Source organism: Bubalus bubalis, chromosome X (assembly GCF_019923935.1).
Source record: "Bubalus bubalis isolate 160015118507 breed Murrah chromosome X, NDDB_SH_1, whole genome shotgun sequence".
Taxonomy (NCBI): Eukaryota; Metazoa; Chordata; class Mammalia; order Artiodactyla; family Bovidae; genus Bubalus; species Bubalus bubalis.
In genome coordinates this window covers 86,445,216-86,461,892 of record NC_059181.1, presented here as the reverse complement: position 1 = coordinate 86,461,892, position 16,677 = coordinate 86,445,216, and the positions used below count along the sequence as shown (strand labels likewise).

At 42.0% G+C, this 16,677-nt stretch overlaps 1 protein-coding gene across 1 annotated transcript in view; it reads left to right on the top strand.

Annotated features, from left to right (window-relative positions):
- VSIG1 (V-set and immunoglobulin domain containing 1) overlaps positions 1–15,071 on the top strand; it is a 36,177-nt gene extending 21,106 nt beyond the window's left edge. Inside the window, exons 3-7 of the mRNA XM_006075587.4 lie at positions 3,695–3,893; positions 11,694–11,849; positions 12,237–12,356; positions 12,682–12,829; positions 13,629–15,071. Coding sequence (XP_006075649.1) covers positions 3,695–3,893; positions 11,694–11,849; positions 12,237–12,356; positions 12,682–12,829; positions 13,629–13,944 — 939 coding nt within the window. The 3' untranslated portion in view covers positions 13,945–15,071. The remainder of the gene's footprint in view (positions 1–3,694; positions 3,894–11,693; positions 11,850–12,236; positions 12,357–12,681; positions 12,830–13,628) is intronic.
- Positions 15,072–16,677: the final 1,606 nt, after the last annotated feature.

The following is a 16,677-nucleotide window of genomic DNA, read 5'->3' as shown; positions in this document are numbered from 1 at the left end:
TGGATTCTAGGTCTGACTACCAAGTGTGTGACCTTGGGATGATCACTTCTTCTTATGGGGCCTCTGTGTCCTTTCCTGTAGTAGAAGAGGATGAATCAGAGGTTGCAGACTGGCAGCCTCCGGGCCCTATTTGGCCAGTGGATGCATTGGTTGGCCAGCCCAGTATTTTGTTTATTTGCGCAGATTGAAAGCATTGTTTGTTCTGGCTCTGCAGTTCACCACAGTCCCTACTATCCTCCATGATCTTACTACTACCCACCAGCCCCTCCCAGCTAGTTCTCATATTCCAGTATCCAGCTGGTTCCTGAAGGCTCCTCTGCCTTAGCAACCATGAGCTGAGTTATCTCTTTGGGAGTCTTATAACTAATGTGCTGTTATGTCTCCATAATCAGCCTCTAACATCACCATGGGGCAGGCAGAGAGGACCCTGGGGGGAGAGTAGGGCATTCTCCTGTGAACACAGCCACAAAAGGCAAGTGGCCAAAAAATGAACAAGCGCCACTTAAGGGAATACATGGATGTGTGTTCTCAGGGCAGACTTGCCACCCCCCATCATCACCCCCAAAGGATATGGCCTGTTGAACAGCCATGGCTTTTCCTGGACCTCAATTTGTTTGATCTCTAAATTGACAATATACTTTCCTTGAAAAGTGTACAAGCCTCACAGGATCATGAGCCAGGCTTTGGCCATTGTTCAGCTTTGATTTTTAAAAGAATTATTCTTTTGTGGAAAATGGAACCAAGTTGCAGTTCTTCCTGTGTGATTAGATAAGTAGTTTCAGGAAAGCATTTCATTTTCTTTCTTCACAAGGACGATATGACAGTGTGGACTTCCCCTAACAGAAAGCCCCTCCACCTATGTGTCTAGGCGGAGAGGCTAGCCCTGGGGACTTTCCTTCTCACACAGCACCCTGAGGCCAGGGCCTTTCCCTTTTATGTGTCCATTGTTACACCTCTTTACCTCTGCTTCCGTTCCAGACATCTTCAGTAATATTTGTGGGAGCACAGAATTTATTAGGCTACAGTGTGAGGAGCTAGGATCGAAGGGTTGGTGAAGGTCCTTTTTTCAGGGAAGTTACAAGTCTAGGGCCTCATGACTTATTTGCTCGCTGATACATGGCCAACCATGAAACTTTGACAGTGTGGCTTCTTTTCATGTCCTAGTCTTGACCTAAAATACACTCTCTTGGCCCCCTACTCTCTGTAGAAATAAAGTCCTTTCCCCTACATCTTCTGGGACTTACTGCAGGCTGTAGGCAGGACTGATGTTTCTCATTGTGATGTCATCAAGCCTCAATATAAAACAGGCTGACCAACCCCCCAGTCTTCCTGGTAGCAGGGGAAGCGGCCACATACCTAAGCTGCAAAGGGCTTCCTTGATAGACCACAGGCTGCATACCAGGTAATTGTCTGCAGGGCCACAAATTGTTAATTAGAAAGTAAATAAGGCCAGGCTGGCTAGTGAAATGGAAAGCCGGATATCTTGGATGTCAACTCACTTAAAGGAAATAGACCTTTGACAAGTTGAACTTCCTCCTGCCCCACTTGAATACCTTAGGTTACACTGACTGACCAGTTTGTAAGTCAAACAAGACCCCTCTGGGGCAAGAGTTTATGATTTCAGTAGGTATGAATGGACGAATTGACTTATAAATGGCTCTTTCAGGGCACGAAAGAAAGCTAGTTGATGTCAGAGAACCACAGGAGAGAAGTTGCTTTCTCCTTAAAGATATTCTTTTCTCTGAATTTTCCATCAGACTCTCCCTTTCTGCTTTAGTTTAAAAACTTACTTGCTTTTTCCCTGAAAGAATACATTTGAATTTATGTAGACAATATCTTTTGGTTTTCTGATTTCCTTCCCTGTCTCATTAGCCTGTTAATGTAAAGAATGCTGGACAAGGAAATTGCAGAACTGGGTTCTAGACCTGACTTAGCTGTTAATTTTGTGTGTCTTTTTTTAAACCTCTCTAGGCTTCAATCTCTTCTATAAAGTGAGAAGAATGAATTAAATGAACCATAAGTCTCTTCTAGTAGATTTTATTAAATATTAATTGCCAGTGGACTAGGGAAATCCCAGTTTATTGAATAATGCAAAACAATCACTGGAATCATAGACATTTATATTAAACTAACAAAGTTAGTTTAGCATCACTAAACTAAACAAGGCAGCATCACTGTGTATTATGAAGGGACCCCCGGGATCACCTAATCCAGTGATTCCTAAGCTTTAGTCTATTCATGTCTCATCTTCATGATTTTTGTCATTATTTGTGTATTACCAGCACTAGTAATTGTTTAATGTTTTCTATATTGACATTTGGGTGGGGGGGCACACTGTGAGGTTTGTGAGATCTTAGTTCCCTGACCAGGGATTGAACCTGGGCCACTCAGCAGTTAAAAGTACTGAGTTCTAACCACTGGACTGCCAAAGAATTCCCTGACTTGGTTTTTAAAAGTCTTAAAAACATCTGCCTTAGTTTCACTGTAACCAATAACATCCATGAATTCACAGATTTGATGTGTTAGATATGTCTCTAATACACATTATATTTTTAAGTTTTCAATTATTTACCACCTAAAATCAACTTATGTACCTATACTAGGAGAATACATATCATACTTTAGAGAAGACTGCTCTGGTTCCTTGTTCAGATATGGAAACTAAACGTTGAAGAGATTAAATGACGTTTTTTCTTACTGCAAAGCAGGTTGCCATGGAGACATGACCAGCAGCTACCTCTCCCATGTCATAATCAGAGGCCCAGTCTGGCTAAAACCCAGGTCTTCTTATTCCTGGACCAGGCCTTTTTACATCACACTCTGCTGCTCCCATGGTTACCATTATGATTTAATATCCATGTTTTATAATACAGATGGGACTAGGATCAAGATATTTCTTAAATCTAGTTAATTATAATAATAATATATAAATCTTTATGACTTTGGGTGGGTCATTAGTCTCTGTACTTGAGTACCTGCCTTTATCTGAAAGCATTAATAATTCCATTTCTTCTTTCTGCCATGTGAGCTACTATCTTTCTAGATAGTAGCTACTGTTGACCACGCACTTCCTAGGCCCTTGACTAAGTGACTTTGCTTCATCCTCATACCACCATTGTGAGGGGAGCCTCTCTGCTCTGAAATGTTATTCTTCTAACAAACAGAATGAATTCAGTTTTGCTTATCCAAAAGAATATGCGTGTTCAAAAGGAGCATGAATATTCTTTTAGAGGAATCAGATACTCTAGATAAGCCCACTGGGTAAACTCAAGGCAAAGAAAGTTTATAAAGTAGAATAAATGATGGTTTGGTTTCCCCATCAGACATTTGTGTCCTAAACAATGAGTTTCTTTCAGATAGACTCATTGGGGAGTATCTTGATCTCCTAGCCTAAGCTTAGGAGTTGAATCCTGTCAGCTCTGGCTGCCTGGAGACAGGCATACCTTTGTGCTCTGATGATATCATAGAGCTGCTTTGAGCACAAATGAGGCCACAACTGTGTACAGCCTTGAGAGACCTACAGTGTCCCACTGAGCTGAGAAATCTTTGCCACAGGGGTCTTACCAGGGGTGGGAGGGGTTGGGGGATTCTAGTTATCATCAAAGAAGGAAGCATTGGATAGAGAGAACTTCCAAGTAGTTTATCCTAGCCTCAGACATTGTCCAGTTCTCATTTATGTCATTTTCTGTCCTAGATTTACTATTCTGAAGGTGGACAAGCTACAGCCATAGGAAAATTTAAAGATCGCATTGTAGGGTCCAACACTTCAGGTAACGCATCCATCACCATCTCGCATATGCAGCCAGAAGACAGTGGCATCTACATCTGTGATGTTAACAACCCCCCCGACTTTTCCGGCAAAAATCAAGGCACCATCAGCGTCAGTGTGTTAGGTATGGACATTTTATTTTCTGCTTTTTCTCTTCTTGTTCTTAATTTAGGACATTGAATGAGCCAAGGCAGTGAGTTATGGTGCCAATTAAGTCCCAAGGGTGAATATCCTCCCTACTTCTTTTATTACCAGGAAAATAGAGACACACCACCAATCTAACCCACAGAGTAACACTGAAAAATCACTCACAAAACATGTTGAAACAGTTGTCAAACCAAATGGGGCTGCCACCATGACAGATAGCAATAGATGACCAAACCTCCTGGGTCCCTATCTCTGAAGGATGCAGTGAGAACAGACAGGACAACCCAGTCTCACTAAATGATCACTAGCAACTCTTTCAGTGAGAACCTCCAATTGAAGCCAGTCCTACATGGGGGTGACAGCTGTCCACTTGTGACCTCTCCTAAGCCAGCTGCAATTCCCACTGTTAAATTATCCTTTGAAATAAAGGCAGAAAGGTTCTTTTCTAAAATATTAATGGTATTTGGAAAAAGGACCAGAGTTGATTCATTAATTTATACACAAATATTCATTATGTGACATGGAGCAAGTCATATCCATTCTTCAAATGAATTTGGAGTGGTTCATTTATGCAGTGTTTATTAAGTGCCTGCTTCGGGTCAGGAGCCATGATAGAGGTATGGTTTCTGCTCTTGGGGAAGTTCACAATATTGGTGATTTTTAGGGCTCCTTCCAATCTCTGTCTGAGAGGACAGTGGGAGTTTTGCCCCTGTCTGTATTGCTTGCTGCTGCTGCTGCTGCTAAGTCGCTTCAGTGACTCTGTGCGACCCCGTAGACGGCAGCCCACCAGGCTCCCCCATCCCTGGGATTCTCCAGGCTAAGAATACCGGAGTGGGTTGCCATTTCCTTCTCCAGTGCATGAAAGTGAAAGGTGAAAGTGAAGTCGCTCAGTCGTGTCTGACTCTTGGCGACCCCATGGACTGCAGCCCACCAGGCTCCTCCATCCATGGGATTTTCCAGGCAAGAGTACTGGAGTGGGGTGCCTTTGCCTTCTCCTCTGTATTGCTTAGCAAGTCCTACCTGCAGGTCTTCACATGTGTGGATAGGAGGGAGGCAAGGGCTGTCAAACTTCACCCATTAACCAGTTGAGCTAAAGGCTCTCCCACTTCTATGTAACCTCAAGTGGAACTGGTCTAGCCATGGCTGCTCTCGAGCTGTGTACATCCATCCCGGGAAAAAAAAGAACTAGATCAAACCAGTGACAATAATTGAGTAGCTTGGAAAAGCCTCAATTGGTAACAAGGTGCACATGGAGGAGGACTGTCCAGTATTGTCTGAGCTTGCTGCCCAAGTGATGCCAACAAAGAAACAACTCTTTACTGTGAGGCTTGCTACTGCATCTACTCAGTTGGAAAAGAGGAAAAGGTAATCAAGAAGAGCTGATTTCTAGGAGCAAGGTAACTCCATCGTGTTCTTATTTCTGCTGCATCCTGTGCTAGGCTTTGGGGGTATAGGGGACAACAAGACACGTATACATAAACCCTTTCCTGGGAGAGTTGATGTTCCAGGTTGAAAGACTGGCCATATACATGGGAAGTAAATGATGTGGAATAGATGCTAGCACATCAGCTCGGGAGTCCGAAGACCTAGGTTTTAGCTCTTACTTTGCTACTCACTGGCCTCAGTGCTAGTCAGTTCACCTTTCTCTGGCCATTTTAAGATGAGTTGTAATTCCTGCCCTGTCATATTATTATGAGAATCAAATGATATATTGGAGATTCAGTGTTCACAGAATTTAAGGGATTAGTCCTCTACTATTTTTGTTACTCCCTGGCTCTGGGTTGTCCTTCTGACCAGAAACAAACTAAAGAAGCCAAGCCTCTTTTTTTTTCTGAGTTTGGAATTAGCCCCGAGGTAAAGTTAGAGAGGGTGGTTAATATTCTTAAAGTTCAGAGAATTCCTAATGAACTTCCATAAGAAGTTGAGGGTTATTTCCTCTCTAAGTTTTTCTTTCCCAAGAGTCATGACCTTTCCTTAAGGCTCCAGTATCCAGGCAAGGTAAGAGATGGAACACTCTGGATTTCTTTGGGAATTCTCAAAATCCCACTTTAATTAATTAGGCTAAGAACAAAGATGTTCTACAAATTTATGCTTTCTGGAAATTTTGAGACTGATAATTTTCTCTAAAAATTGCAGAGGCTGTTGGCAGTTCTCAAATTCTATTGCATATGAATGCCTGTTCTGTCTGCCCTGACTGAGGGGTGGGGCATGGTGGGGGCAAGCATGTGCTTGCTAAGTCACTTTAGTCGTGTCCGATTCTTTGTGACCCTATGGCCTGTAGCTCACCAGGCTCCTCCGTCCATGGGATTCTCCAGACAAGAATACTGGAGTGGGTTACGCTGCCCTCCTCCAGGGGATCTTCCCAAGCCAGGGATCGAACCCACAACTCTTATATCTCCTGCATTAGCAGGCATGTTCTTTACCACTAGTGCCACCTGGGAAGCCCAGGCAAGCACGTAAGGGAGACCAAAAGAAAGAGGTATTGACATTTCTTTAAATATTGCTCTTCCTAGCAATGCATCTTTCAGAAACTTTCATAACCCAGTGGTAGACACAAACCCCATGCACTCACTCATTCATGCATATATTCATTTGACACACCCTGAACAGATGTTCAGTCACTGTGGTATGCAGTGGAGATGGAAAAATGTAAAAGATAGGCTCCAAGCCCTCCTAAAGTTGTAAGTATATAGTGGGGGAGGCAGATGTATCACATAAGCTTATAGTGGAGGGAGGAGAGGTGAGCTGGGAGCAGAGGGAACTGGAGAAGGCTTCCTGGAGAAAGTGACTTTTGCAGTGAATGTTGAAGGATATGTAAGAGCATGTCAGGCAGAAGAGGGGCTGAGGTGTCAGAGTGCAGTTTAGGTGAAGGAAGCAGCAATGCGCAAAGGACCAGGTGGTTTGCATGATCATTCATCTGAAAGACTTCTATTAGGTATGACAGCCTTGGAAAATGAATCTCTGAAAAATACCCAGCAGAAATTTGAATAATTATTTTGTATGCATTTGGAATGAACATCATCTTCCTTCTGCAATTTGGCATGTAAAAAGAAAATGATGAATTTAGGAAGGTTTGAGAACACACTGAAACATTTTCATTTATTTTCTGAGGTGAGCCTCTTCTTCCCACTGCAATTCTATTGAAAGCAATAAAGCTAAATGGTAGATCAGTGGCTTTGCCAGTAAAAATCCAAGTTCTGTCGGGGACTGTAACTGGATGAAATGTCAATTCAATCCTGAATCAGTAGTTTTAGAAAGTATATGGGTTTGGGATTTGGTTCAAAGTGATTCACTGAGTGTTTGGTTTATAAAAATGAAAGGAGAAAAATGTGTTCAGAAAAATATCTGGGTTTGATTCTGGGCTCAAGAAATGAATGCAAGTCATTCCAGGTTTTGGTCCATAATTAGTTCAAGTCCTGGGGTCTGGCTTTGTGATGAAACACCCCCATTTAATTTTCTGTTCAAATTATTCTGTTCCACTGTAAAAGCTATAAAATTCACCATGTTTTTAAAAAGGCAGTATCTTAAAAAAAAAAAAAGGCAGTATCTAAATCTAGTGATAGTTGGATTTCTGGTTAAATAGCCTAGTTTATTTAGGGTAGGCAAATCCAAAGAATGAGTGTAAGAAGGAAAGTTATGACCAACCTAGATAGCATATTAAAAAGCAAAGACATTACTTTGCCAACAAAGGTCCATCTAGTCAAGGCTATGGTTTTTCCAGTGGTCATGTATGGATGTGAGAGTTGGACTATAAAGAAAGCTGAGCACTGAAGAATTTGCTTTTGAACTGTGGTGTTGGAGAAGACTCTTGAGAGTCCCTTGGACTGCAAGGAAATCCAACCAGTCCATCCTAAAGAAGATCAGTCCTGAGTGTTCATTGGAAGGACTGATGTTGAGGCTGAAACTCCAATACTTTGGTTACCTGATGTGAAGAGCTGACTCATTGGAAAACACCCTGATGCTGGGAAAGATTGAGGGCAGGAGGAGAAGGGGACAACAGAGGATGAGATGGTTGGATAGCATCATCGACTCGATGGACATGGGTTTTGGTGGACTCTGGGAGTTGGTGATGGACAGGGAGGCCTGGCATGCTGCGGTTCGTGGCGTGGCAAAGAGTCAGACATAACTGAGCGACTGAACTGAACTGAAATGAATCCAAAGAGTTGTCTGCAGATGAGGAATCAATACCAGGAAAGAGAGAATAAAGAGCTAAACAGAAAAACACTCCTTTTAATTAAAATATACCTGTTTAAAAGAAGGGATTGTACAACAGGCACTTGGTTTAAGAAGATATAGTACATATATACAATGGAATATTACTGAGCCATAAAAAGAGTGAAATACTGCTGGTTCCAGCAATGTGGACGGACCTAGAGAATATTATGCTTAGTGAAATAAGTCCAACAGAGAAAGACAAATACTGTATCTCACTTATATGTGGAATCTGAAAAATAGTACAAATGAATATATATGCAAAACAGACTCACAGACATAGAAAACAAACTAGTGGCTATCAAAGGGAAGAGTGAAGGGGGAGGGACAGATTAGGGGTATGGGATTAACAGCTTCAAAATACTATATATAAAATAGATATGCAATAAGGATATACTGTATAACACAAAGGGAATTTATACCCATTATAATAACCTATAATGGGATAAAAATCTGCAAAAATACTGAATTACTATGTTGTGTACCCAAAACTATAACACAATATTTCAAATCAAGTATCAGATCAGATCAGATCAGTCGCTCAGTCGTGTCTGACTCTTTGCGACCCCATGAATCGCAGCACGCCAGGCCTCCCTGTCCATCACCAACTCCCGGAGTTCACTCAGACTCACGTCCATCGAGTCAGTGATGCCATCCAGCCATCTCATCCTCCGTCGTCCCCTTCTCCTCCTGCCCCCAATCCCTCCCAGCATCAGAGTCTTTTCCAATGAGTCAACTCTTCGCACGAGGTGGCCAAAGTACTGGAGTTTCAGCTTTAGCATCATTCCTTCCAAAGAAATCCCAGGGCTCATCTCCTTCAGAATGGACTGGTTGGATCTCCTTGCAGTCCAAGGGACTCTCAAGAGTCTTCTCCAACACCACAGTTCAAAAGCATCAATTCTTCGGTGCTCAGCCTTCTTCACAGTCCAACTCTCACATCCATACATGACCACAGGAAAAACCATAGCCTTGACTAGACGAACCTTTGTTGGCAAAGTAATGTCTCTGCTTTTGAATATGCTATCTAGGTTGGTCATAACTTTCCTTCCAAGGAGTAAGCGTCTTTTAATTTCATGGCTGCAATCACCATCTGCAGTGATTTTGGAGCCCAGAAAAATAAACTCTGACACTGTTTCCACTGTTTCCCCATCTATTTCCCATGAAGTGGTGGGACCGGATGTCATGATCTTCGTTTTCTGAATGTTGAGCTTTAAGCCAACTTTTTCACTCTCCACTTTCACTTTCATCAAGAGGCTTTTGAGTTCCTCTTCACTTTCTGCCATAAGGGTGGTGTCATCTGCATATCTGAGGTTATTGATATTTCTCCCGGCAATCTTGATTCCACTTTGTGTTTCTTACAGTCCAGCGTTTCTCATGATGTACTCTGCATCTAAGTTAAATAAACAGGGTGACAATATACAGCCTTGACGAACTCCTCTTCCTATTTGGAACCAGTCTGTTGTTCCATGTCCAGTTCTAACTGTTGCTTCCTGACCTGCATACAAATTTCTCAAGAGGCAGATCAGGTGGTCTGGTATTCCCATCTCTTTCAGAATTTTCCACAGTTTATTGTGATCCACACAGTCAAAGGCTTTGGCATAGTCAATAAAGCAGAAATAGATGTTTTTCTGGAACTCTCTTGCTTTTTCGATGATCCAGCGGATGTTGGCAATTTGATCTCTGTGTCCTCTGCCTTTTCTAAAACCAGGTTGAACATCAGGAAGTTCACGGTTCACATATTGCTGAAGCCTGGCTTGGAGAATTTTGAGCATTACTTTACTAGCGTGTGAGATGAGTGCAATTGTGCAGTAGTTTGAACATTCTTTGGCATTGCCTTTCTTTGGGATTGGAATGAAAACTGAAAACAAATCAAGTATAGTATAATTTTAAAAAAGAAGGTATGGTGAAATTTTCAAACAGCTATAGTTGTATCTGTTTTTCTGCTCATATGTATAGTGGTTTAGTGTCCGAGACTGGAAGGTTGTCAGTTGCAAGGTCAGAAATGTGGCAGCAGTGTTTACGCCTGCCTGTGGGCAACAGCAATTCTACGTGTAAGATTCCATATACACGATTTTATTTATATAAACACAGTATATTTGGATTAGCTGGAGGTCTTGTGCACATTTTACAGATGAATTAACGGAGGCTTGGCTATGTTAGGTTACTTGCCTAAATACATCTGGTGTAAAGCTGCAGACCCAGTGTTCAGTGTGGACTCAGATCTGTGCTCTTAACTGCTGCCTCCCAAGTAAGAGTCAGAGAGCTGGGCAGTCCGGAGCATTTACAGCCTAAGCCTAAGGGAGAGAATCTATGCCTTCAGAGTGTCTTATATCCAAATTAATATAAGGCAGGTGACTGGGAAAGTATCGATTCAGATCCCTATCTGCATGTCAGACTGAGGTTAGAATAAGCTGTGAGCAGTAAGACGAGTGGCAAGAATCAGATTTTCAGTTTCCCACAGGACTTACCTGTAAGCATAGAAACTCAGCATAGCCCAAACTGACCTCATCTTTGCCCCTTCCTCCTCCTCACTCCTTCCCCAAACACCTGTTCCTCTCCTTGACTTCTTTATCTCAGGAGGTGGCAAGATGGTGCACCCAGCTGTCCAAATCAGAAACCTGGGAGTCATCACTGAGCCCACCCTCTTCCTCATGCCACATATCCAAGCCCTCTGGACTTCTTAATACCTCTTGACTCTGTTTCCTCCCTCCCTTGCCTCATGCACTCCCGGAGTCAGAACAGTTCAGTTAGAATGATCATTGTGCTGCCCCGTACCTACTTAAATTCCTTCTGTGGACCTGCAGCACTCAGGATAAAAAACATGAAACACAAAGCCCCTGAAGCTCTGGTCTCCATTGCTCTTTAGCCTAATCTCTTACCACTCCCCCCACTCCATTTCAAAACTGTGTCAGAGGCACTTTTGAATTTCTGGTGCCTGGTTCAGTGTTGGGCACACAGGAGGCACTCAAGTAAATGCTGTGGCATGAAGGATGAAACAAGATATCAGCGCCTTGTGGCACACCCCTCCCCCGCAGTGGGTTTCCCCTCCCAGTGAGGGACACGGGCAAATTCAAACCTTCCATTGTGTGTCACCACCAGGAGAATTAATGCCAAAAAACAACTCACAAAGGAAAAGAAAAATATGGCATTAATAAGACAATTTTTTGGAAAAAAAAAAAGTGGTTATCTCAAAGTCTTTAATGTTCTCTTTTCCTTTAAAACCATGCTTCCAAAATACAACCTCTGTTCCTAGTTTAATGTTTGCTTACACTTGACTGTTTTAATAATGGCATATTTTAAGGCACAATATGGAAATTCATGGTTATGAATCTGACGAAGAGTCAGATGGAAGAGATGCTACTAGACTATTAATGGCCCAGTGACGAGAGAGGTCTTTACACCTGAAGTGCTCTACTCCCATCTGGTGGTACAACTAGAAAACTGTCACAACAAGTTTTTTTAAGATTAAAAAAAAGTGTACATATTCTCCAAAATGAGAGTGAGGAAGTGGTACAGACTGACATTCATCATGCCTGATTTCTTACTCTTTGTCATTGCCTTACAGTCAAACCTTCTAAGCCCTTCTGCAGCATCCAAGGAATAGCAGAAACTGGTCATCCTATATCTCTTACTTGCCTTTCGGTGCTTGGAACACCTTCCCCTGTGTACTACTGGTATAAACTTGAAGGAGGAAACATTGTCCCAGTGAAAGAAAACTTCAGTAAGTATGTATCTTTGCTGCGCCTGGCACGGCCTGCTGTGTGGGCTTGGTTGACAGCATGTATATGTGACTGGCTGCTCGTCCTTAGAGCTCAGTCCTCTGTTTTTCTGGGAGGGAAATGTACAAAGAATGTCAGCCTGTCATCAAAATGATTGTCCTCTGGTCTTCTCCCCAACTTCTAAAAGTCAAGACCATTTTTAGCTCGCAGGTGGTGGGTATAGAGAAAATAGGCATGGTCCCAGATGGGAGTCTTGAGGGATCTAGTTGATCCATCTCCAGAAAGGGAGGCCAATCTGAGGAAGTGGGTGGGAATTGGATGGTCTGCTCCATTCACATGATCTGTACCGACATACAAGATTTCAAAACACTATTTTCTGATATTGACAGACCCAGCCACCGGGATTTTGTTTATTGGAAACCTGACCAGTTTTGAACAAGGTTATTACCAGTGCACTGCTATTAACATCCTTGGCAATAGTTCCTGTGAAATTGACCTAACTACTCCATGTAAGTGGATCATATAACTTTAACAGTTTCTCCTTAAGTATCCTGTGCCTGCCAATCAAGTCACTTAGAATTCTTTTTTAGTCCTTCCTGACTCTGGAGATTTTGGTGCTTTATTTATAGAATGATACGATGGACGACCATCCTAATATCTAATGCTTACATAATACTTTATATATGTAGAGTTCTAGGACTTTCCACGGTCCCAGCCTATACAAGGCACTATCCCGCTATATGAATGCCCTGAATATTCCCCACTGGTCACAGATGCACGGGATGGGGCAGACACTGTGCTCCATTTTACTAACCAGCTGCTTGTATCCTCCAGATCCAGGAATTGGAATCATTGTTGGGGCCTTTGTGGGGACCCTGATAGGTGTCATCATCATCATCTCTGTGGTGTGGTTTGTGAGGCGTAAGGTAAAGGCAAAGGGGAAGGAAAGGAAGAGGAATTCTAAAACCACCACAGAACTCGAGTAAGACCTTACTTCTGCTGTCTTTTCTTGAATAGACATGTCTCAGGCCTATCTCTCTCAGTCAGCTCTTCCTAAGCACGCCTTTTAGCATAAGATAGAGGGCCATCTCTCTGCTCGCTCTCATTGCTTTTATGAAAGAGCGGTGATGGCTATCACGTACTGGGTACTGTGTGCCAGACTCTGTTCTAAGCAATTTTATGTATATCAACTCATTTACCTGTGACAACAGTCCTTTTAGGGCTAAGAAAATGTTTTAATATATTCCTCTACTTGTCTTTCTATGAACAGGAAATAAAATACAATTTTTAATATTATTTTTTATGGAACAAGGGGTCAATAGACACAAAACTGCTGACAGCCCAGGCTCTTGCCCACTCTGTTCTTCCTCATCAAATGTATATCACACATGTTCATTTGTTCTTCCCTCCGTTTCTGTGCTTCCACAACTATGTATTGGGTACCAACCAAGTGCCAAGTATTGTGCTAGATGGAGTGGGTGCTAGAGAGGCACTGGAGCCATGGATTTGGCCCCCAACGATCATGTTAGATCTTTATACCCTTTCCTCCTGACATCAGTTTTCCTGCCTCTTAAACAGTGGTTTGTTTCTCTTGACAGTATACTTATACAGTTAAGACCTAACCTTTCTGCACCCTAAATGGAGACCCATGGTCTGACAGTGAGTCAGACTATCAGAAATCACAGAGGTTTGGGACCTATGGTCACTGAGGCTACAGAGCCTGTGGCTCCACATGAGATGTCAGACCCTAACTTGTTCTTGCCTGGGCCTTCTTCCCACAGACCAATGACAAAGATAAACCAAAGAATGGAGGGTGAGACAATGCCACATGAAGATGCCATCCAACTCGAAGCCACCCTTCTGTCTTCCACCCATGAGACTGAGCCTAATACCACCCTGGGGCCAGATCACGAGCCTATCCCCGAGCCTGAGCCTGCCTTGCAGCCTACTGTGGAGCCACCCTCTGGGCCTGAGCTTGTCCCCATGTCTGAGCTTGAGATCCAGCTGGAGCCAGAGCCTGCGCCCCAGCAGGAGCCCGAGCCCTTGATTGTAGATGAGCCATTTTGTGATGAGGAGAAGAAGGTGATTAAGCCATAGGCCAGCGGCCTGAGTACAATGTTCATCACCAAGGAACCCATTAGTGGCATGTGGAATTGAGTTGACCTAACTAATTTCCCACCACCTGCCTCCATTCTGGCCAACCCTCTTCTAACATGGAGCTCTTACCATCAATCCAGAATAACTACTAAATAAACGCAAGGGTTCCTGCATTACCAGTCTAGAGTACTTAATTTCACTAACCTGTAAACACAATTAATGACAAGTGATTCTGAACTCAGTTGAAGGTGTTTTGCCACAACACCTGTGTCTTATTTCAGAAATCTTATTTCTCTATTTTTAGCTACTCTTTGGCATTCCACATGCACACATGACAAGGTGCCATTAACTGGATTCAATATTATTTCTTGGATTTGCTGTTATCAGAGCTTCCCTATTCATTTTCACATTGATCACTAAGAATGCACCAGCATTATCTCATAGACTGGAGAAAAAAAATTCTTAAAATTCCAGAGAAGAAAGGGTACATATTAATTAGTACATACCATTTAAAACTAGGTCTTAAAATTAATGCTTCATTTATCGTATTAGATTTCCCAGGGAACCACTCTGCTATCCAATATCTGAGCACAGCAAAATTTTAAATTAAATCAACTTTTTAAATGCAAAATAATGTACAGGCAAACAATTCCAAATACAACTTTCTTTCAATGAATACAAAATGTTGATATCACAGGTAATGTACAATTTAGCTTTGAATGAGGTATTATGTTGTCACACTGTCTGATGCTATCTCTACTTTGGAAGGGCCAAACTAAATGAACACCTAAGATCTATCTTAGATAATCTGAACACATTAATTGTTTTACTGTTGGGATATTTCACATTAACAAAGAGATATCATTCTTGTGTAAATGCTAACTATTAACTAAAATGCATTCATATCACCTCTTCACCTGCTAAAAAGCTTTTCTATTGATTATATTTATCCACACTCCACTTTGAATAAATTTATAGGTAGACTTTTTCATTTGTGTAATCAGATTTTAAATCTTTTAAGTAATACTCAATAAAAATCTTACTTTAATGAGCCTAAGGTAAATCTTTTATGAATAATTTTATTGGTTTTAACTTTATGTATAATAAACTGCACCTATTTCAAGTGTTTTGATGTGTTTTGACAGATGTGTACACCTACGAATGCCTGAATACATGCTCAGTTGATTCAGTCGCGTCTGACTCTTTGCCATCCCATGGACAGAGGAGCCTGGTGGGCTCCCCCAGGCTCCTCTGTCCATAGGATTTCCCAGGCAAGAATACTGGAGTGGGTTGCCATTTCCTCCTCCAGGGGATCTTCCCGACCCCGGGATCAAACCTGTGTCTCCTGTGGCTTCTGCACTGCAGGCAGGTTCTTTGCCACTGAGCCAGCAGTACACTCATGAAAGCACCATGGTAATCTAAATAGAACATTTCCATCATCCCAAAATGTTTTCTATGCCCCTTTGTGCACTCTCACGATCACCCTGGACCCAGGCAACCATTGATTTATTTTTCATCGTTAGAGATTAGCTTTGTCTTCTCTTGCCCTTCATATAAAAAGGACCATACTGTGTGTACTTTTTTGTGTGTCTTACTTCCTTCTAAGTGAAGCCTTTTTAAATAAAGAAATGAATCTTTAACTTATCACATCTAGGTTTTCATGTAGAGGAAACTGAGAAACTCTGTATATAGATCATACCTATACACTAATGGAGATAGAGTCTCAGAAGATTTTAGGGTAGACAGACATTGAAATTAACATTACACTTGTCCAGAGTCATGGAGAGAAGAGATAGCAAGTTTTTACTTATATATTTTCTGTGATGTGTTAATTTTCAGCCATTCGCAGGGATTTTTGAAGATTCTGTAATTCTGTTCAGACTATAATATTATGACATATAGTGTCTGATGGGTTCAGGAAGCAAAATGATGAAGGTCTTAAGAATGACCTAATATTTAGATCTTAAAAACCAAATACCAGCAGTGTCCAGAACGCCAAAGTAGCTGAAATTCACCTTCCCTTCTACTTTTATGATAGAGGCAAATTACAAGAAAAGAGACTTATATAATAGTTAACAACACTACTCCCAAATTTTCAATGAATTGGTGCTGAGCAGGAAGGCAAGGACTCTTGGTGGTCTAATAGAGTTCTGTTCTTCAGTGTAATGCTCTCCCAACTGAGCTATTTCGGCTACTTCCTAGAGTTCTGTTCTTGTTAGTATTTCTCTGATCAAAATGGGAGGATCACCTGAAGAAGGGCATGGCAACGCACTCCAGTATTCTTGCCTGGGAAATCGCATGGACAGAAGAGCCTGGCAAAGAGTCAGACACGACTTAGTGTCTTCATTTCTGATCAAAATGTTGATAGATTAGTGGTTTTTTACCTTTTTCTAGGCTATGGATCACTTTGAGAAAACACTGAAAACTCTGGACCCCTCTCCTTAGAAAAATGCTTATACACACACAGTGTCCAGTTTTAGATAAATTGCAGATGCCCAGAATCCAAGAGTAAGACCTAGTGATTTATACAAAAACACACAAGGCACATTTAATAAAATCCTGTATCCTGGGGTGCATGGATTCTCTGCTGTATGACTCAAAATGATCTTGATAGTCTGGGAGCTGACTTGAAATTAACATAGTGAGTTTGCCAGCAATGGAGGGTATGGTCCTGCTTTAAGGATATGAGTACATGTTGCCCATGCAGAAACCCTAGCTGGGCAAGGTTGGGAA